At 41.1% G+C, this 22023-nt stretch overlaps 1 protein-coding gene across 4 annotated transcripts in view; it reads left to right on the forward strand.

The window, feature by feature from the left end:
- The window catches only part of LOC111243338 (tachykinin-like peptides receptor 86C), a 317164-nt gene that overhangs the window by 282806 nt on the left and 12335 nt on the right, over positions 1-22023 (forward strand). The window contains exons 5-6 of one of the 4 annotated variants that reach the window (XR_015319163.1): positions 17338-17799; positions 18293-18830. Coding sequence is in view for 2 of the 4 variants with exons in the window: in XM_086977507.1 (XP_086833633.1) it covers positions 17338-17623 (286 nt within the window). In the remaining 2 variants the exon portion in view is untranslated. Of the gene's footprint in view, positions 1-17337; positions 18831-22023 lie in introns of those variants that run through there. The other 3 variants (XR_015319164.1, XM_022788726.2, XM_086977507.1) reach the window with 3 other exon arrangements.

The following is a 22023-nucleotide window of genomic DNA, read 5'->3' on the forward strand; positions in this document are numbered from 1 at the left end:
ACTCTCAGCCGATCTCGTCGGGTTGTTGGGTCGCGTAATCTTGTACAAGTCGAAGGGAGAAAGGAGCCACAGGCGGGAACAGTCGTCACTGCTGACGCTGACAGCGATTCCTTTTGTTTCGTATAAATGACAGAAAAAGAACGGGTTTTGTCGCGAGCGATCCAGTTATCCAGGGTAATGCGACTAGATCACGATGAGTGACGGAGAAGAGCATGTCAGCACGTGCTGATAAACAAATATCAGAATAAAGGGACCGTAAAGTAAATAGCGTTTTGCCTGTACAATGTCCGATCAAAGGGTCATCTCTGTCCTAGAAAGCGTAATATGATTTAATTGTGTTGACTGCCTAATACAGCTATAATGACAGGACGAACAAGGCTGCGGAAAGGTCCTGACTGTAAGATAATTATAATAACAATACTATTTAAGCAGTTCAGATAATGAGCACCAGATGAGTAACTATACAATATAATAAGAGGAAAAGATGGTGGAAGAGTAAATAGTCGGCGCGAAGGCTAAATGTTACGAGTTCGAACAGGACAGAAACAAGGATTACTATTATACGGTTGGATTTTACTAGAAACTCAGCTGCGTGATAATAACATCGTTGACACGCAACTATATTTTAATTGTCTGTTAAGTATCTGAAAGCTACTGCGGAGCTGCGGTATTTGCTAAAAATCACAGCAACGATGATAAGGCACACAGGCATACACATACTTCTAGACCCGATAAGATCGGTAGGAGCAGAACGGCCAGGCAAAAGCCAAAGGACCACATTATAATGACGGTAATTGCACGAAAAGCCTGTAAAAAAACAGAAAATCATGTCAAATTAGCATGAATTAAAACAAGTCCATTAGGAACGCCGTGGTAATATAGATATCGGTTTGGACGTCGGCTAATATCAATGGCACGGTACACAGTTCAAGTGAACTGCAGCGTGAACAGAATAAAACTTTACGACCTGATTGTGACGGCGCCTGATAACTTTCTTCAATGGTTAGGTCTTTCATATAAGGAATCCCAACCCCTAAACTTCGAATTCATCCACAGTCAAAGGTCTTTCAACTATATAATCGAAGTTTTTCCAACAAGTACAAGTACTATATACAGAAACTTGTAGCTTGTGCTGGGAGAACTTGAGTGCTACGCCATATCATTTCGATATCAGTCTGATTGTTTTTACAAAATTTTCTGATTTGGTGGCTTTGCCATGATATCGAAGTGCTCGAAGTTTTGTAGCAGGGTTTGCAATGTAGAGCTCTTACAAAGATTGACAGTGTCCTAGAGCGATTGACACCTCTAAAATGCCGGTAAACATATGGCAGTGATTGTTTCGAAATAACCATTTGTATGATGCGCAGGCCGGAGTTTATTCTCTATACGTGTGGAAACGGAAAAAGACGACTGTCAGACAGTAGTAGCAAATCGGATAGGAAAACATTTGAAGAACGAATAATCTGGCAAAACTTGTTTTAATGTTCCCATTTCACGTTTGTGCACAGTATATACACTATGTATATATGAGCCTGTCCGATATCCGAGCAGTGCTGAGGACAGATGCGGAATTATGTTAATATGATGTACCATAAAAGTCACTTAAATGTTATCTGAAGTATCTGAAGGAGCAGCCCTTGGCAGCCCATAGAAAAAGAGTTTCAAGCGGTTTCGAACGTAAAACAACTAACATCGATTAAACATTTATACTCGGTTTCTATGTGGCCACTGTATTGCTTATGGGAATCCAGCTTGGTATGAAATTGTTCTAACGATGCAGTGTACGCTAATATTATTAGTCTGGGTTGAAGGTCGGACATAGACGCGTTCTATGATGTACTGCAAGGAACGTAGAGCCCAAAACAAAATGCTATCATTTTCTTGCTGATTACCGTTAATCTTTTTTATCTACAAATTTAGTCATCAATTTTAGAAAAATCTTGAACCAATCGAACTATGGTTAGTTCCTAACGTCATGACAACTTCTTACTGATGAATACCTCCATTCGCAAAAAAAGAACCTCTGTTCCGTAAAATGACAGTACCATAGCGGACTTTCGGTGTGTCAACCGTTCTATGTGGTCCTCGTTAACTGGTTTGCTGCAACGTTTTGCCGTTGTTCTCCCTAACTCCATATACATCCCCAGTTGACCGCTCTCATACGGTGGCCCCACATTCACAAAACCCAAATATTCGGCTTCAGCCGTTCAAATGGTAAGCCGTTAACCGTACAGTGGTTCACACAGTCACGCTTTCTTGGTGGTTGTCGCATTGAGCGTACTTTAAGCTCGCCAAATCAAAAGCTACCACTGTGCGAGACAGCCACCGTTCGACTACAAAATGTTTTTTTTTCTTCTCTATGTTTCAGATTTCTGTCACTCCTGTGTTAGATTGCTGTTTGCACTATAGAAGGAACTAACGAGAGTTTTCCTTTAGGAGAACCTCACTTGTTCCCATACCAGCAAACGGACTCTCCACTTTTGGCGCAAAAGGCAGGCAAAAAAGAAAGAAAGCTATTCATATTATTCCAAGGTAATACAATGAAAAACAATCTTACACATACAACATATGCAGGTTTTCTATGTATGCTCTTTAGCTAGGGGTTTGTAAGAGCTAATTGGGCTGACTGTCAAACATCGCTAGCCGATTAAACAGCTTCAGTGTCCAGACGTGTTTGTCTACTAGTATTAAATACGTGGTGGTGGGGTAATTTCGGTTGGAAAACGCGTGGTTTGTCCCGTATTGGAAGGGGCTTGAGGCGTCGCAGGTAGCTTAACGGGATGTAGTAAAAGTGGACGTGCAGTCTGAAACATCTATGTTTTATACGACCAAACTCACTTATATCGAGAACAACGACAACCAACACATACTCACAGCATGAAATGTGCTTTTGCATTATAAAAACCCTTTAAGGATGTTTACTGTTGCGCTCGTTAGTGAGTGCTGTCTTTGTATATCTAACTGAAACTCTATTGGAAACAACACCGAAACATGGTTAGCTGGACATCTTTGAAAATGCTTTCTCCAACCGATTAAATAGGACACCTGAATCCAAGCACAAACTCAAGCACCCTGGACGTGCAAGATCGTATTTAGGGTAATACGAAATTGATTCACGTTACCAAAGCGCCTGCCTATTCGCTGTTTCTAAGTGGATGAAGGGAATAGGCCGCTGATATGACGACGATGCCGAGGGCCGACCTTTTATCTATCTGCCAGTCGATCTTTTAGAAGTTAATTGCTACACAATAATTAGATTAGTAACCCTGCATTGCTTACACTTAACTCGGTGTTTATGTCAACATGTGACGTATGGGCGATATCAAAGAGCAGCAGTAGCGGCGGCAACTGAGATCGAGCCTATTCATAAGGATGCGGTGACGCTAAGTGACAAAAATGTAATAGGTATAGTAAGCTGCAATAAGAGTTGTGAGGTGGGATAGAGAAAGCTATTGAAAACGACAGAAAATCGTGTATGCAGGCAAGCTGAAAGAGTCGGGGCAACTACAGGGCACAAGGCAGATTGTGGGCTGGAAGTGAGCAATCCCGTCTAGGAAAGAAAGTTGATTAGGTTTTGCCCTGAGGCTGTATTTTTCTCTGACGGCAACATTGTCTTATCCTACGCGTATCGATGCAATTCTTGTTGGAAGAGTCGACAGCCAGAGTGATAGGAAGAAACGTCCAATGAGGATCCCTTCCTACTCACATGATGGAAATAACAGAAAAGTCATTTTTCCACGGACTGGTGCCGAATTGAAGTTCGCTTGCACTTATCTGCCACATAGGACCTCTAATACTGAGTGTGAGATCCGATACTCCCGATCTGTCTGTCACTGAACGCATATCAAAAGATTTCCAGGAGTCGGCGTCGGATGGGGCGTGTATAGGAAGAGACTATACAGCCACTACGCAGAATGAGCTAATGTTTCAGCCGTTTCTCTCGAACAAACGAATTCTCTGTCGATAGCTTTATTCTTGAGAACTAATCAGCGTAGGTGACAAACTTCGTTCCTCGTTTGGTCGACTGCAGGCAATTTTGAACTGATCGACCGGGAGGAGAGTAGTAGTTCTGCTGGTGCTAGTTACTCTGATCGCTTATGGTTCAGAACGCATGCTAGTATACATTACTATTCTAGCTGCTAGATGGAGACCGTCTGAAAAGGATTCCCTTAAAATGAGTTACTGTTGTCCATCGACATGCATCTATCGGTAGTGTCATTTCAGGAAGATCATAAATATCAAGCAAAGAATAAAATATTGAATTTTTCTAAGGGAAATATAGACGGAAAAGTTCCTAAATACAGTTTTCTATACAATGTCGTTGGTGTATATAAGATACGACGTGCGTAACGTCTTATTTAATTGATTCGATTCCAAAGTCAATATAACTTAGAACAGAGAAAAATGGCGGAAATTAAAGGGTATAGACAAACTACATGTGGCACAATATGTCCCTATCAAAAGCAAACTGATCCTGTGCCCATCCTGTTTCCTGCATCGACCCAAATAGCTAATGCCTGGACGGCCTCTATGAAGGTATGACATATCGTACAGGTCGGACGACAAACATCCAATCGATCACATTGAGGTACAGCTCACGGATGTGTGCTCAGCCGGTATCGATCGTAAGCAGATCTAGTCACATTCTATATACATATATATATATATATATATATATATATATATATATATATATATATATATGTATATAGTGCATTTCTATTAATATATATTTGTTCCAGTGCACCCTAATCGAGATATGATCATGTAGCAAGAAACGAGCTATGCACACCATGTCACTTATGTAGTGTACCTTTTTAGTTGGTAGGAAAGGCATAATTAGCAGCCGATTCCACAAAAAGGTCCCTGTATCACGCTTGCCATACGCTGAAGGTAGTCGTGCGTGTCCTTTGATGTTCATTGGCGCACTTATGATACTAGGAAGGACCGCGAAAAGCGCCTACCCTGAGAAACTGTTAAAAGGTAAGTATCGGCTATACGGCGCCTGTGTGTGGCTGAAGGCAAACAACTACGGGTATCTATGTGCTTACCTATCATAAATATACGTTTGGTTGCGTACCTGGAAGGAAGTGGGTTGTGAAATACAGTGAGGTGAAAAATACAGTTGTACGGACATTTTCTGGTAAGGTTAATGGTAGTGTGCATTCATACACATGCACAAAGAGGGGGGTCTACGTATAAATAAGTACATTTTTATATCTTTATATAGATTACTAATCTTGAGGATTGATGAACCATGCAAGGTATATAGATGGTATAGGTGTGGAGAGAAATGAGAGGAGGCCGTCAAAGGGTAAGATAACAAGGCGTGGTTGGGTACAGATATATCATGGAGAAACTTGCCACATACAACTACCTATTCAACTTGAACGAACAGGCTTACAGATCAATTGGTATGCTGTATTCCCTAGAGTTCTTTCGTTTAGCAGTAGGAGTGTCTATATGATCAATATTATGTTAGAAATAATTACTGTTGCAAATTGACCGAATCATCGTCATATATTGCACAATAACAATTTAATAGATATATACACATTCTACTGTAAATTTCTCGTTCCTCCTTAAGCATATCTTCGCCGTGTCTACGTCCGCTCAACCCACATTGGATACAGTCTATGGAGAGCATTGACGTTAAAACACGTAAAGGCAAATGAGCTTGACTGCGGCCTATTTTTTACCTTGCTTCCGTAGACGAGTTCCTATCTATAATATCTACACGCCAATTGGCGTTGTTGTTGTTAGTGTTTACGTTGGTGTCGTGTGTGAAGCCATCGACAAAGACGTCGATTGTTTGCACAGTGCCCCGTATCGACCGACCGCTATGAAGATTATGTTAGTGCTGTTCTCTGTTCCACGATGAGTTTTACCAGTGCTAGGCACTCTGCCGTTACGGGCTGTAGACGGTCGTTGTGTTGTTTAATTCGACCAGAACGGCACAAGCAGGATCACGCACCTGCTTTCGAGTAGCAGAATCGAGAAATCGATGTCACCCAACAGATACTGGAGCATCTGGGTATGGAGCGACTTCATGCAGTCCCCATTTTCTTTTCGACCCTCGTTCCGTTTCGATTTCACCCTCCGAATCGTTGTCTATTGGCTTTTGGCGGCCACAACGGCGTCCTTAACCGGGATTCGAACACCCATCGAGAGAACGGGGCAGCTTTGTCGCCGGCAAGTTTATTTCGATATTGACAGAGTGTTTAACTTGTCGCCGATATGAGTTGCGGTCCGGATAACGTAGCAGTGGAGAATAGCGACTGTGTAGTATAGGAAGTGTTGTGACGTGCACCGATATCGGCCTCGGAAACAGACGCCCTGGGATTTGCAAACAAAAGAGCGACGATATTGCGAAGGTGGAGAGGAAACGAGACCGAACCAGATGGTACGGAGGCACATGAAATGTGTAGAAGTACACAGCTTTTTAAGTATATATACATATGCAGCTGAAAAGTATTGACCGCCTTTAAACCAAATTTGAAATACTTATTCTTTATTTGAAAATAACAGAGGTGCAAGATTCGCGCCGTATTAAAATTTTTCAGATAAGAGCCCTCAGTTTTCAATACTACCTAAAGGCGATGCCTTCATTCTTCACTACTTCCCCTCACTTTGTTGTAATTTTATTAACTGTTAAGGGTAGAGGTTCCAATGTATCTTTTTTCCAAACGGCCACAATCTACAGCGCACGAATTCTCTTCAATCCCACCAAAAACATAGCATCATTTTCGTTTAGATTTTGTCACAGGTTGTGCAGCACATGTTTTTATATGTACATTATTTTTCTATGTGATCAACCTTTTTTCACCGACCTTAATGAACCGCCATATTTTTTTTTTGTGTTTCTATAAAGTTCCGTACATCTGATCCAATAAACTTGTCTGCGTTAACTTTTGTCGCATCAATCAAACATCGACATTCTGTTTGTAGTTAGCTTTTGCCATATGGTCTACTGTCCGCCGGTGGATCCTTAACATCATGGCTACTCATGTATTGATCCTGCCCAGCTTTTCTTCATAATTTGTCGGTCGCCACGAGGGGCACATTTCGCATCAAAGTTTCCAGAACGAAAATGACAGAATTATCTTTTAGCCGTTCTTTCCGATAACGAGTTTGGACCGTAAGAAGCACATATTTGTTTATGGGCTCGGGAAGCGTTAGTGCCTTTATCGTTATATAATTTCCTTTCGCGCACTTTCTACGGCGTTCTATCCTAAATCGGAATGAAGACTTTCAACTATTTTGTTCTGTCTATAATTGCCAAATTTCAGTGATGCCGACCCGTCATAAACTACCTAAGACCTGCGACTTTGAAGCTACCTAGCTAGAAAAAAAATGGTCAATGGTATATATGTTTACGTAGACGAATAGGTAGGTTAGTCGATGTGTATGAATACAGTGAAGACGCGAACGTATCAATTGCGCTATAGTTTGTATCGAAATATCGATAAAAATGGGGGTCCAGTTGGTGATGATGCTTTGGAAACTGGACCGGTACTGACGAAAGATGACTTTCGGGATACTAGAAAGGGAATGTTCGTTTTTTTTTATTAGATAAAACATGGTTAATTGTAGTTGTAACAACTTAGGAAACTTTAGCCCAACCCATAGTACTAAAGCAAGCCGATCTGTCATTGGATGAACATTGTTTTGTAGAACGGTTCGGACGATTCAGCTATTGGCGTCGGTATTTTCGCCTACCGAAATTAACTTTTGAATATTGTAAATAGACAACGGCTTCCGGATATGTAAATTGTCGCCAATGATCAACAGTTATTTTCCGCTTTCTACTTACTGCGATAACTTCGAGGTTACAATAACATTTCCTAGGTGTCCTGTATCTTGCTGACTCAATTTATCGTTCAACGGGGAAATACGCCACCGATGATATTGGCTTTGATAAATGGATGAGCACAATTACGTTTGCAAAAGATACGTATAGTTAAAACCTGCCGCTTGTGACGCGTGTAATAATCTCATAGACGTGGAAAAATTCGGTTATCTCTAGACGCTTTCTTTGCAATTACCTAGCAAATCTCGTTTAGGTCACGTGGCAATTTTGAGAGATTTTTCTTTTTAGGAGACACCTTTTAGGTAAATACGAAATGGGCAAGTAAGCAGCGTATGCTTGACATAAGCATGAATCGAATTGATAGGGATCACCCTTTTTTTTTCTAGTTTATTTATAGGGAGAACGCTGACGTTCATTTAAATTAATGTTCCGATTGACGTTCCAATCATAATTTAGAAACGTTTCGTAGGCATAAATAAATGTTTACTTGTGAAGACCACTTTAGATAACTAGGTTCTTCCAGTACGAGACGAAATGTGCTGGAGTCCAGTCGCGAACACCGGGTATCCCTAGCTTAACACGTTACCGTTACTGCTTTAGTTAAGCGTCACTGTCTTTCGCATATAACTGCCTCGACCTTTTTACTTCGCTGCGTATGCTATTTACCGCCGGAGAGTTTCCCACATAGACTCCCTTACGAGCTGTTTTTTTCACACAGATATGAATGCACTTATCAACAACGAGTTTTTTCAAACATTTTACATCGAGCCGTCTTTTTGCCCATTTATGGTTCATGCAAAACTAGGATAGATAACACAGGAAAAAAACACGAAAAATAAAAAAAACAAGCTCACTGTTATCGCTTCCTGATAGTGCCGACCTATGCTAACGGTGAAACTGCTTTTGAACTTCGTTGTTTGTTTAAATCAGGACATCTCGCCCATTTGTGCATCATCAAGAAGCACAATATTATGATTAGCTTATCTTAGACTATGTCACCCAGACGCTCATGTATCGTTCATTGCTGCCCGTCTGTGCTCTCGGACGGCCATGCAGCGGCAAGACTTAGCGGCGTAGCAGACCTTTCCAAAAGACGAAAAAGCCCACCTTCTGTCTTTGGCTACCTCGAACTATTTGAACGGTGTATACGTCCTTTCATTCTACTTTAGGAGCAACCTTTTCAAATTTTCACACCTGTCCCCAGTAATCTTTTCTTTTCTAGCCGTTGTCTTTGCTTCGTGTTGTACCGTTAAGTTGATTCTTCCCATCTTCGACGTTGACTTCTCTTTAAGCTTCTCTGTGCTTGCTGTCGCTTCTCCCACCGTTACTGCTGGTTTCCATCACGATGTAACTATTTGCGTGTTGCTGCGGATCTCGCACGGATTTGGTGTTTAGTAACCACCTGGCAGATAGCGCGGCCGTCGAATTATTTTGTTTCTCTTTGTATTATGTCGGCTTCTTTTTTTTTATTGTCTCTTGTATATGATCATTTGAGCTTAGTCCGTTCCAGGGCGCCCTCTATTCTGTTGTGTTCCAGAGCTGAACTCTTTGGCTCACCTTTCCAACGACGGTTTTTTTTTGCCCCTGGTAGAAGTCTAGAAGAAGCGGTAGCGGCAGTGCAGTGCTGTCATTGTTAGCTTGGTACATAGGCGAATGTCGCTTTCGCTGTATAGCCGCTTTCGTTTTTCCTTTCGCTATTGCTCAAGCTTCTTTTCAAGTTTCTGTCATAGGCTGTCGACCCGACCTTTTCGTTTCGGAGCCCTAACATGTCACAGTCTCAGTCATCCGTCCACCACTGCTATCAGCGATACTGTTAGCGGGCAAAAGTATCTGCACGGTCTTGATACAATTTTTGACGAGTCGATTCGGGTAGCTGTGCGGTCTGCTCTCGTTTCTGGGTTAAGCAAAAGTGGCTAGAGGCCGACTCCTGATTGAACGACGATGCTTAGTCAGCGTCGTCTTCCTCTTATTCCAGATTAATTCACCGTAAGACAATAATTATTAGATTACAGTGGCAAGTAAAGAGAGAACTGGACAGTGTCGAAACGGAAAGCCCGAACCAAACACACGTCTTGTCCGCTGACGAAAATTGATTCGTCAATGAGCTGTCGGACTGTATGAATTTCGTAGAAGAGGTTTCGTTCGCTGCTTATCAATGGAATCAGTTTGTTATGATACATAATTATCTAAGCATCGCAATTCCTGTTCGGTGCAGGAGAAGGGGATTTCGGATCAATCACGAACTATCAGAGTTCTCTTATATTATAGATCTTTATGTTCGCTGCTAATCTTCGATATGCCGAAAGATCAACTGAAAGCGTTTATTTATACATAAAACAATTGCAGAGCAATTATGCATAGAGCATAGTAAGACCTAAGGTGTAAATTGTTTGTTTAGAGGGATCTTTTACGTGTTTTATAGACTGAATAATCGAAATTTTATATATACATATAGATACAATATAAACATTGTTTGTTTTATGCTCAGTTTCGTCTAAAGAATCAAATATGTCTCTCTGTACAAGGAAAACGGGTAGACATTTTTTTCCTGTCTAAGATTTAGAACGGTGGGTATGGACACATTCTTTAAACTCTGTACGAGGCTAAACAATGGCATCACTACTGCATATTACTGCTCAAATGTTTCCATTGCTAGAGTAATACAGCGCATCCACAGAGGAGGCCGGCAAAGTCCATATGACACTCGATCTTGATCAGCTGTCGACACTTCGAAAATCAGGACAAGCAGCATCCTTCCGATTATCGCTCAACACTGAATTCGGATAAGATTTTCTCACCTGAAATCAACGAGAATTAAGTTTTTTTTTTTTTTTTTTGTTAGTCATTTTAATTATCTTTGCAAATATTTATATTGTACGTCTAACATGAATATTGTACAATGTTTTGTATTCTACATGGATCCCGATGAATGTAATCCGACGATAATACTTTTCCAAGGAAAAAAGCAAGTTCCCTTTTCTCTGCTCAGTATCATCTCGTTAGCTGTCTCACTTTACGTTAATTACTTCCCACAAAGGTCCAGCTAGTTACTGTAATACTTGCGACTGCCATTAGACGCGGTCCTGAACGCAGGAATAATAGACGATACGTAGATAAAGCATAACACCGTCCTTCATCTAGCAGTCCTATATTCTCAGCTGTATACATATCTTGTATAGGCCACACGCCAAGATCACAGGGTACCGGTTCCAGACTTGAGCTTTAAGAACTGTGACGCTCGAAGTCGCGCGCGAATCACTCGAAGCAACACAGATCACCCACGTGCTTTTGTGTGGATAGGACCAGATATATCGTTAGCCTATCTAAGTTTATATAAGAGCTGCCATTCCCTCTTTAGCGATGCGCGATAGCATGGTGGCCATGATGATTGTGCGACGAGTGTTTTAACTGGACCTCTCTTTGTTCCGACCCTCTTCTCGCATGGATAGTGTACGCCTATGAGACAGACGAAAAGACCCTTCACAATGATCAGGTCAGACAAGAAGTGGTTCGTAGGCATGTATGGTAGAGATTAGAGAATAGCTCACGCGCAGAGTTTTGTTTCCTTGCCAGAACAACCCCCGCAATGTTCTATATCAACGTTTGGCTCTATGATGAAGAGCTGATTGACTTCTCCTCCACAAGGAAGTAGAGAAAAAAAAAGGTCCGACACTGGCGAAAGTGGATGACCAAGAAAGAAACAGAATGCTGTAGTTGTTTGCCAGCGACACCGTTGCCATCTATCCGCAAGGCGGCATATGTTGTCATCATAACAGGACGTTTCGAGAGCAACTGGCGAAACGGCAGGCGGACGAACAGGCGAGAAGAGACCTGAACTAGACCAACGAAACTGGAGCAAAACCGGGGAAGCGATCATTACCGCATACGTTATAGTGGTATTAGCAGTGATCGTAGTATTACAAATAACGAAGATGCTAGTAAATGAGACGATACTGTTCAGCGTTCCAGGACCTTGTTCTTGCTGCAACGAGGGCGAGATCCAGGTGTCGAAAAGTCAGAAATAGATATGATTAGTCTAGATATGCGCGGCCATCTTCGTTCCACAACGATGGTGTTGAATAACGTGTTACTGCGATTAACACTGCGATTTGTTGTTGTTGTTGTTGTTGTTAGGGCGGACGTAGCTGTTATGAATTGATGAAGTTAAAAGGCGCTGGAGATCATCTAATAGAGTTCTGTACGCGGTCTGATTTTTGGCGAAGGGCACACAGCACAATGGTAAGAGCGTCTGCCGTAACAGGGGGCCACTGGCGACAATTATTCGCAGCTATTGTGTTCACGTGCTGCGTTCTTTGGTTTGTTTCTCAATGACGGGCCAGACGTTATCGTAACGGTGGCGTACGACTGCTTCAGCTAGTACTGGCGAGCACCGTCAAGATCAGTGTTCCGGGAGTGATAATGCCCGTTTTCCTATGGCGATTCAGGATGATAATTTAGCCTGTAGCCTGCGCCCACCAGTGGAGGTAGTAAAACAGGCTATCAGAAACCTGCACAGTTGGAAATAATAAGACAAGCATATAGAAGGTGCAGTACGGAAAAATGCTTTGGAGAAGTCAGACAGCTTTCGAAATATTAAGCCATTGCAGACGGTCCTATCAATAAAATACATATAAAGAGGATGGCTTCTCAAGCAATCAGTTATTCAACGGAATGCCGCACAAACATGAAATTCTCGTCCGTATGTTACCAAAAAACGACGGACGGACGAACCGTGTACTCATAATCAAAACAGGCCGTGTGCACCTATTGGAGCTTACTCAAGGTCTTATTTATGTGTTGTATTAGAACTAATGCTCTATTCTCTAGACCGTGTGGCCAATTCGAACTCAGGCCCCTCCAAAGGTTTCATCTCGCAGAGAAGGGCAATGTGTTTTGATAAATTAGGCTATTAAGCTGAAAACGATTAAAAAACAAGTCAAAGTTTGAGAGAGAAGGGAAAACGTTGTGTATTGTACATTTATCTAGTTTATAGCTAACTACATAGAAACAAGTGGACCTATTTATGCTACAAGCTACGACTATACTGTACCGTCAAGCTCGTAAGGCACGTTTATAGTAATTAACTTATTTATAAGGCCTTAAAGCTTCTAAACAGAATTTTCTAGGTGACTACTTATGTCGACAACTATCTCGCACGATGAAGCTGCAAGAGATATCTACGAGCTCTTTCTACGCACTTGCGAGTATTTCAAAAAGCAAAAGATGCGGTATCATTGAATTGCTCACGTGTAACTCTTCACTTAGCATCCTTATTGAGAGCAGAAGCTGGATAACATCGTATTATGAGATTAATACCATTACTATACGCTTATCTCTTATTCACAGAAAATTGCACGGTTTGTATGTGCAGAGAATTTTATAAAAAATAGGTGTTGGATATAAGGGTATAAGATGTCAACGAAAACCCAGGAGAGGTACAGTTTATTATAAACAAAAAATTAATTTATTACATATGGTTTCTACATTTTTGAAAATACCACATTTCCTATACGAGTCTTTTTAATAGATAAAACGTCTGGGATAATGTTGCGTTCTTCAGTATTTAACGTACGTTTAGCGAAAGCCCACTGTATAAAAAGTAGATGTGTACAATTTACTTTCTTTAATACCTATACTCCTAGAATTCGCTTTTGTAATGAAAGGCTTTGACCTTCAGAACCTGAGTGGATTGAACTATTTATGCGGTTCAATTTTGTGTTTACATTGACGAAAATACAAAACACTCAGTTCTGCCTATTATAAACGGAGTGCCCCTTGTCAAGTTTTTTCCCGCCAGGCAAGGGATGGTGGTATTATAGAGGTACATTTAGAAATTTGATGGTGTTATACACATATATTTGAGCGCTCGGGAAGAGTTCGCCCCAAAAACTCACCTAAATAATTATATAAAGCATGCCCGTTCGTCGTGATGGTCTAGCCCTCGTTGGGCTAGATCATAACGACGCAATTCATGACACGCAGAACCTGTCAAACCCACGGTTGAACAAGGATAATAATAACCTGACCTAAAATACAAGGGGTGCTCTACTGACCAGGATGCTAGAACCAATCAGCGATTAGGCAATAGGGTCTTAAGCACCGTATCGGGAAAGTAACTTATTCAGCATTGACTTGACACGTATTACTGCAACGACGGAGGCATAGGTAATAATCATTTATGTAAGGCCATATCGTTACACTCTTGCGACCCTGACTTTGAACCTTCGTGCTCCAAATGATTCGTCACGGCCTGGATAGTTCAGTCACCAGAAAATGCAGTATAGCTAAACTTACTATTGTAGTTCAAAATAACTAATCTAATTGGCAGTTATCGACTGCTCAGCTATAGTTCCAATTGAACTGTGGTCTTGGGTACAAAGCATGCTTCGCTAATGCTTTCGATAAACAAAAACGTCATTATTACATAATGTCTCGAGAAGGTCACATCTTCTTCATTGCTTAATGAAGCGTATTTTTTCTTTAATTTTAATTTGACGTTTGTTGTAAATTATAACGAAAGCGTTCGTCGAACACGACATAGACAATCACTGACTTTGAAACACCAGGCAGTATTTTTTGACGTTCTGCTGGAAAGAGACGAGTACTCTGCTATGTTCTCACATTTTTTTTTCCACGTACTCCATTCCATTTAGTGAGAGGCAATTGTGCGATATCTCATATGACCACCTGACACAGTGGTTGCTTGGCAGATTTCCAAGACAGCTGTGTACAGTTACAAATAGAGGCATAGACGGTTGCCTGGCGAAAGCAGAAATGCTCCGACAGAGAACTTCTTATTGAGTTGTCCGTTCCCTAGGCGATGAAGGCGATCTCAGCCAGAGCTAGAACATTAGTAACTGCAGATGTATATTATTATTATATTGATTGACGATGACGGAGGCAGTGCAATAGGTCCGGGTCATAACGTGTTCGGTAATTTTAGATAGAAACGGTGGTTGGCGACGTCGAACACGGCTCACGTGATAGATATAGAGAGAAACTGAATTGGATTGGTTGCTTATGTGTATATTCAAATTTCGGAAAATTCAGTTTTTCATTGAAGCTGAAAAATGTGACTGGCAGGTCTAGTATGGCCTTTGCAATATGCAAGTTGCCACGCCCATGGATCATCATACCTCATCAGATCCGCTGTGAGGCCTATTATTAGCTACCCTCATCATACCACTTTCGCTTGGCGATCACATAGTTTACTTAGATGTGAACTGGCCTGGCATCAATGACCGCCACAGATTTTTTTGAATCTTTCGAGCTAATGCCTACACGTTTTGACCAATTAGCTAATCAATTTCTAATAAGCCACGGTGACTATTTCACGGTTTATCGTATGCAGCCTTGAGGGAGTTCTATGCGCGCTTTTTGTACTACGCCATTACAAAGCCCATTTTTACAAATCTGATAAACATGCTTAGCAAGTATGCAAACGTGTGGCAGCAACATGGAACAATATACTTAGCGTCTGTGTATGTTCACGTGGTGAACTGTGGAAGCTACTTTATCGACTGTGCGTATGGACAGGGCCTGACGAAAAACGCCATTTTATAAGATGGCGACATTGGCCTAAAAGCACCTCAACCGCTAATCTGTTATCCATTTCGTGTTGAATAAAATCGTCTACGCAAAGCTAACTGGTTGGGCATGTCTGATAACTATATCCTTTGCTGATTTACATTTGGAGTCCAATACGGGACGAAGGTTTCGATTTGACAGTTGCTTGCCAAAATTGGCCTGTAAGCAATACGCTGCTGCTCCCTTCTTTGACAGGGCCTTGAATCCTCCAACACGTCTTTATTTGCTGGCTTAGCTTATCCCGGGAAGAGGTATTTGAATTTAGACAAGTAATGTTTTTCACTCGATGGGCTTTAAATAGTGGTAACGCCTCGGAGTACTGCGGCTACCGAAATAGATATAGTAGTAATTTAAAGATTTTTCCCCCGTCAAATAAGTGGATCTTTTTTTATAGTAAAGCCTTTGTGTATGTATATGTGCGGATTGAATAGGCTTTGCCGTTGGTTGGTAAGTACTTCGAAACCATTAATTCCGCCCTTGACGCAACATTTATTCATATATATGCTTTCCTGCCAAAACAATGAAGCTCAAAGAACATTAAGGAAAAACAGCTGTGTATATACAAGGTGACATTCAATGACAAGAGGTCGCGCTTGTAACAATTCTTAACGAATGTAACAGAATGAAGCGCATAGGCTATACACATGTTAGGATCGTGTAAAGATTTCCTCTCCTTCTATCATTAAATAAGGACAACGAATGTAGAATAGCTGTTTGGTAAAGTGATACGAGACGTAGGCCAAAGAGGCCAACAGAGGTATCAAACTATTTGGCCTTGTCTCGGTAGTTCCGTCTGGGGAATTTGCTTCCTTGTTTTCTAATTTTGTATCTGCGTAATTTCACTGAATTTAGGGGCTGCAAGGCATAATATTCTATAATCCTTGCTAAAGTAATGATTTTGTCTCGTTACCCATCTGGCATCTTAAGTACACGTTATATGGCAATGACAATATCAACCTGAATAGCTAAATCAACAGCGTTTTTGTACGAACGAAAATTAGTTTCGATTCGAAAAGCGCAATTTTATTTTTTATTTATTTTTATAGAACTAGGCTTTTTACTATTCCAACACGGTTTCTTCTTTTAATGAAGGCAGATCTGTACTGAGCGTACCCGCTCAATGTGCAAACAGGTGTACGTTTCAATAAATAAACAGTCCATTTTACGGAAAGAAATTACAAGTGTATGAAAGTACAGAACAATGGCTGTTCGAACACCTATGTTCTAGAAAGCCAACAGTATCTGCTCTCCCGTAAAATAGAGGCAGGTTTTGAATTTGGCTAACAAAAAGTACTATATGGATATACAGCGATGCGTTAAGGTTTACTTCAAAAATTTCAGGGCTCTCGTATGTACGAACATGCTATTTTGATTTGCTTTGTGGTGGTCCCAAAAGTTGAACTCACTCAATCTAATAACACTAATCCCCACGTGAGGCTTAGCAATAGCTTTTGTATGCCAAGCACAAATGTAGCTACCTGAAAGATTTAGTAAAGCTTCAGTAATATTTAAAGTTTAACACATTGCGCAGACAGCCAATAAGATTTTATATGGATATCCCTTTTCGGCGGGCGCTTTCAACCCTTAATGTTAGATTTGAAAATGTCACCACACTCCTATACAAACGCGTCACGATCTTTCACAAATACCCAAAATAGTTCCATAAATTCTTCTATACAGATGCATTTCCAGCTACATCCCCACTAAAGGACTAAAATACGACTGTTTACCCAAAAAGCGTCATCTAATTTATTCGATATAAAATTTAATAAAAGCCCTGGGTCGCACACGTATTGAAATTATATTTTTGCGCTTGAAGAATCACGGCTGTCTTGTTAAAGTGGTATCATGTATCCATAATTATTAGTGTTTTATTGTATTCTCTTATATACTATATTTTTAAATCAAATCGTCATTTCTTTATTGGCAAACAATTTCAGATTTCGTGGATATTTCCGTTACGTGTTATGCTATTGCTGCAATCTTGGTAGTGGACTTGGCCACAAGTGCAGTGAAGTTGATCGACTTCAGAGCGACTGGACGTTCAACAATAATTCGCCGCATCGACGCACTCTGAAAAGTACGGCCGGAACCGAGTGTCTCGTCCTTACGACTCCACCGAACAATCGGAATGCCACCGGGAGCCAGCAAAAACACCCGCACAGCCACAAGAACGGCAGCTGGCAGGTACATAGTGACTCTTCAACAGTTACCTATGTGCTCTAGGCAAATAAAGCATAATAAACCTAAATTCTAGGTAGGCTAAAGTGGAACAGAATCTCGAATGTTGTCACATGTGGTAAATGCCTCGAATAGCCAAACAAGTGGCGACACCTGTCGGCCAAATGAGTTGTGTGCGATTTGATAGTACGATTTCCAGTACTATGCACCGAGAAAAGCAGGTAAGACAAATTTCTACATTAAGAAACAGCACTATTTTTTATCCCTCCTGTCTTAGTACCATTGAGAACGATACAGACAATTATGATTCGTGAAACATGGACACTTGTTACTAGTTTTAGTCTGTAATATCATAAACGTCACTTGTCCTATTGGTTGTCATATTTATATGGTCGCACGTATACGTGTTGAAGGAACTAGCAATTCCTGTAGCAATCTATGTATTCAATAAGGATCTACAAAAGAAAAAAAAAGTGTGTCAGCTTAAATTCAGTCCTTATGTTTTCATTAGTTCACATCGTTTAAATGTCTCATTAGTTGTAGTTAAGGTTTCGGCTTGGGTGTAATGCAGGAGAGAATGGTGGTTCGGGCATCAACATCGAACAATACAACCTAGAAGTCAAAAAGTTGAAATGTTTCGGCAAAAAAATAAGGATAAGTATAGTAGCTTTATTGAAATTTAACTTTCGACTTTCTTTGGGCATTTAACTTCAGATTTTCGATTATCTTTGGGCAATGGTACTGCCGTCATCTTTATACACATACCGACAAATACCACTTATAGTGGTACTGAAGTGAGTGTTTGAAATGCAGCTTGTATGATATACAGTCGAAACTATTGCCATATTATCATTTTCTTGTTAATATACTTCGGTAATATACTTCTGGTAATATATCGATAGGTCAAGAATGCAACTTTAAGAAGACTCGATATATATATATATATATATATATCGATATGGGGCTGACCAATTACCGCAATTCTTGCAATGTCGTCGATCGAATTTAGTAAGGATTATTACCTTACAGATACAATAGTAAAAAAAAATCATATCTATGTACATATACCATTGGCAAACGATGGCGTGTTTCAGCTTTAACGGCTGATTTAATATATTTTAGTATTTCAAGGTATAAATAAAATATATAATAAAATAAGGTTATAGTCATTGAGATATTAGGATTAACTGAAATATCTCCCGTTCTCATTGAAGTCTCAAATTAGTATGTATGAAAATAATAAAAGTCAACCTTGTGCATGTAATGTACTTTTTTCATTTTAGCTTATATGCTAAGCAACAGGGTACATATTGTTAGGAATACAAGATGATCATGCATGACCACACTTACATGTACTTTTTGCACTATCTATATTCAAGGCTTAGGTTGTAATACAGGTAAGGGCCATTCTTTGTGTGTTTGCTTTCCCTATTACCTCTTTGGGCTTGTTGACTGAAGAATTTATAGACGAGGCGAAGTTATCCTTATCGCCGACAGCGGCAGATCGTACATGGCAAGCATGTGAAAGCCGGCCTGCAAGAACTTGAGTGGGAAGTTTTCTGCACTCACCTTATTATTCAGGCCTTGGAAAGACAAGTTTCAAAAATCGTCCGCTCACTTTCGGTCCTTGTGGACGTGTGACTAGCTACCTCCCGATTTCAATACGAAATCTCGCGCTCCATCATTCAAACCCTACTTCATGGATTCGTTGGTTTCTTAAAACCTCGTATTTGTTAGGTGCAAATGCCTAAACCCACTTGCAGAATGCGCTAACAGACACTCTAAGAATGTTTACACACAACTTCTCCTAACTTTATTAGTCTACGTTCCGTCGATTAAGGTGACTCTTACCCTAGATGCTTCGAGCGTCATATCTAATCCGATCAGATGAGTGGAAGTGTCTGGCCACATGCGCAGTTAAGTCGAAATCAATAAAGTGACTATTGGTCATATTTCTCTGTCTAACGATTTTGGAAAAGGAGGCGACCTACTTAAAAGAAAAGCGGGTCCAATAGACCTCAACAGCAGACGGCGATATTCGACCCCTTCGGATATGCGCCCAACGTACCTTTTTCTTGTTTACTGAAGAAAACAGTATCATGATTGGTGACAATATAATTTTAGAAATAATAAATAACAATTTAAAGCTTTAAAATGGCTCCTGCCCAAAAAGTCGTAGCGGATGTCCGCGACACCTTGAGGATGGATTTCCCGCTCGAAGCATGAGGTCCAAGTGCTATTCGTTCACTTATTCGGTAGAACTGTAAAGCAGGGAACGATATCCTCACGCCGAAAGCAGCCAAAAAAATACCACCTTTTCGATCGTGCCTGTCTCCATCATTCAGCGCCCAGATGTAGAAAGCGATCAATACAGCTATCGAGGCGAGGTAGTAAGAAAAATAACATCGCAAAAAATAGATGTGAAAATTAGGAAGATCAAACAGAGAAAAATATAGAAGAAGATTAGCAAATTAGAATCAATGACGGCTCAAGGATCAACACTAAAGCATAATTCTGCGCAGCATAATTAGCTGAGGAGCCGTATAGCTTGGTCAGCTTCGTTAGGACCGGTTAATAGCCACATCCGGCCGCATTTAGGAGTCGCCATTTATACATGGCGCCCACCATCGTGTCTACAAACCCGAATAGCCATTTTTTTCTGCTACGAACGCCAACGATCGAGAACTATGTGAATCATATCTTTGTAGCAGTGGCCGCTTATACAGGACGATGGCTTAGAGAGCGACGGCTCTCGCTAACGCTATCGCAACTGCATCATCGATCGATTCTCAAGTACTCAACGCAGTCGGGCTTCAACGGGACGCCGAAGTTTGCCTAGTGGAACTGCAAAAGTGCGGGAAAATTAGTGCGTCTTTGTGTTTTATAGTTGTTATATAGAGTAGGTAACTTTTCGCCAAGGTGAATGGAAGGTAGCGCTACCGCATTATGTGGCTGACGCAATTTGCATCGTAGCAACTTATGTCCGCCCCGCCGAATTGGCATATATGCTAACAGAAAGGCTCATTAACGGTCTGAAAGTATTTTCGCTGCCTGAGTGTCCCCCCTTAATCATAGCTGGTGACTTCAATGCTCGCCTAGATCGATCCGAGACAGTTATGCAGACTCTAGTGATCGGATAATAAACCTAAGCTTGGCACCAACGTTTGAGATACATGCTGGGACCTAGATTATTGATGTGTTTACAACGAACGTTACTCCAGATAAGGTTCGCTCTGTTTGAAGGATTTTCCCGCCGGAAGAGGGCGCATATATACAAGCGCACACCCCTACTACTATGAACGTCGCGGTGCTTCCAGCAACCAACTTTTGCTGTCACCTGAATCTGAAAAATCTCCTGGACTGAGCATACAAAGTCATCTCAATACGTCAATCTATCGCCATAGAAAGGTTTACTCAACAAATCGTCGAAATTATTCAGTCATCCATCCGACCCGCCAATCATAAAACACACAGACTGCGAGCGCAGCCCTACCCTACGCGGCGGCAGCCATACAAATAACTAACACGCTATAGCTCAACCGTACGTCCAATAGGCTTAGCTGCACTGATTGATCATATTGCTAGTATGTTCTCGACGAACGATATGATACCTTAAGTAATGTCATTGTTCTTTGTAATCCGTGATGAGGAATTCACGACAGAGCGCCACCTGCTTGAACGAAGCCCTTCATACTAAAGTCTTGCAAGCTTTCAAGGAATAGATGAACAGCAAAGCAATAGGCCTTGATAGGGTCCACGATGAACGACTCAAGAGCGCTCTCGTTCTGATCTTTTGTTGGAGTACATCCTCGTGTACGTCCCTCTATTCCACCAGTAAAAAGATGCCCGGCTCTTGACAACATTCAAAAACAAAAAGGAGCCGGCTCTGCCACAGTCATGGGGCGAAATTCTATAAGCTGCTCTCGATCCGCTGACCTTTTAAAGAGCACGAAAGCCGTACCGAAGGAACAACATAGATTTCGGAGAGACTGCTTGACGGAGAAAGCACACGGTGTCCTAATAACCGACAATAAAAAAAAGAACTTAATAATCTAGCGAGCTGGGGCTCGCCAGACTATTGTTTACTTTAGAGTATATATAGTGACACTGCACCATATATGCGCCGCATTTAAAGCTGAACCCAGAGATCTGTTTCTATGTACCTTTGCGAGCGTGAGTATGCGATGGAATATGCCTGTCTGTACTGACTACGATCCTAAAGGACAACAAATTCAGCATTGATGACAGAGCGGTAGAGCTACTCCCTTTTTTCCAAAGTACTGGCCTGACCCAAAATCATAATCTGAACATCATTCTGCTCTCAGTCTTACTGGCAGAAGTTGAAGAAGCTTGGCCGAAGTTATCTACACGGATGACCTAGTAATTTAATAGCAGATTTAATTGTAGCAGGCTCCAGTTAGGCTTCGCATGGCAGTAAGGGTTAG

Source organism: Varroa destructor, unplaced genomic scaffold (assembly GCF_002443255.2).
Source record: "Varroa destructor unplaced genomic scaffold, Vdes_3.0 BEIS01000001.1, whole genome shotgun sequence".
Classification (NCBI taxonomy): Eukaryota; Metazoa; Arthropoda; class Arachnida; order Mesostigmata; family Varroidae; genus Varroa; species Varroa destructor.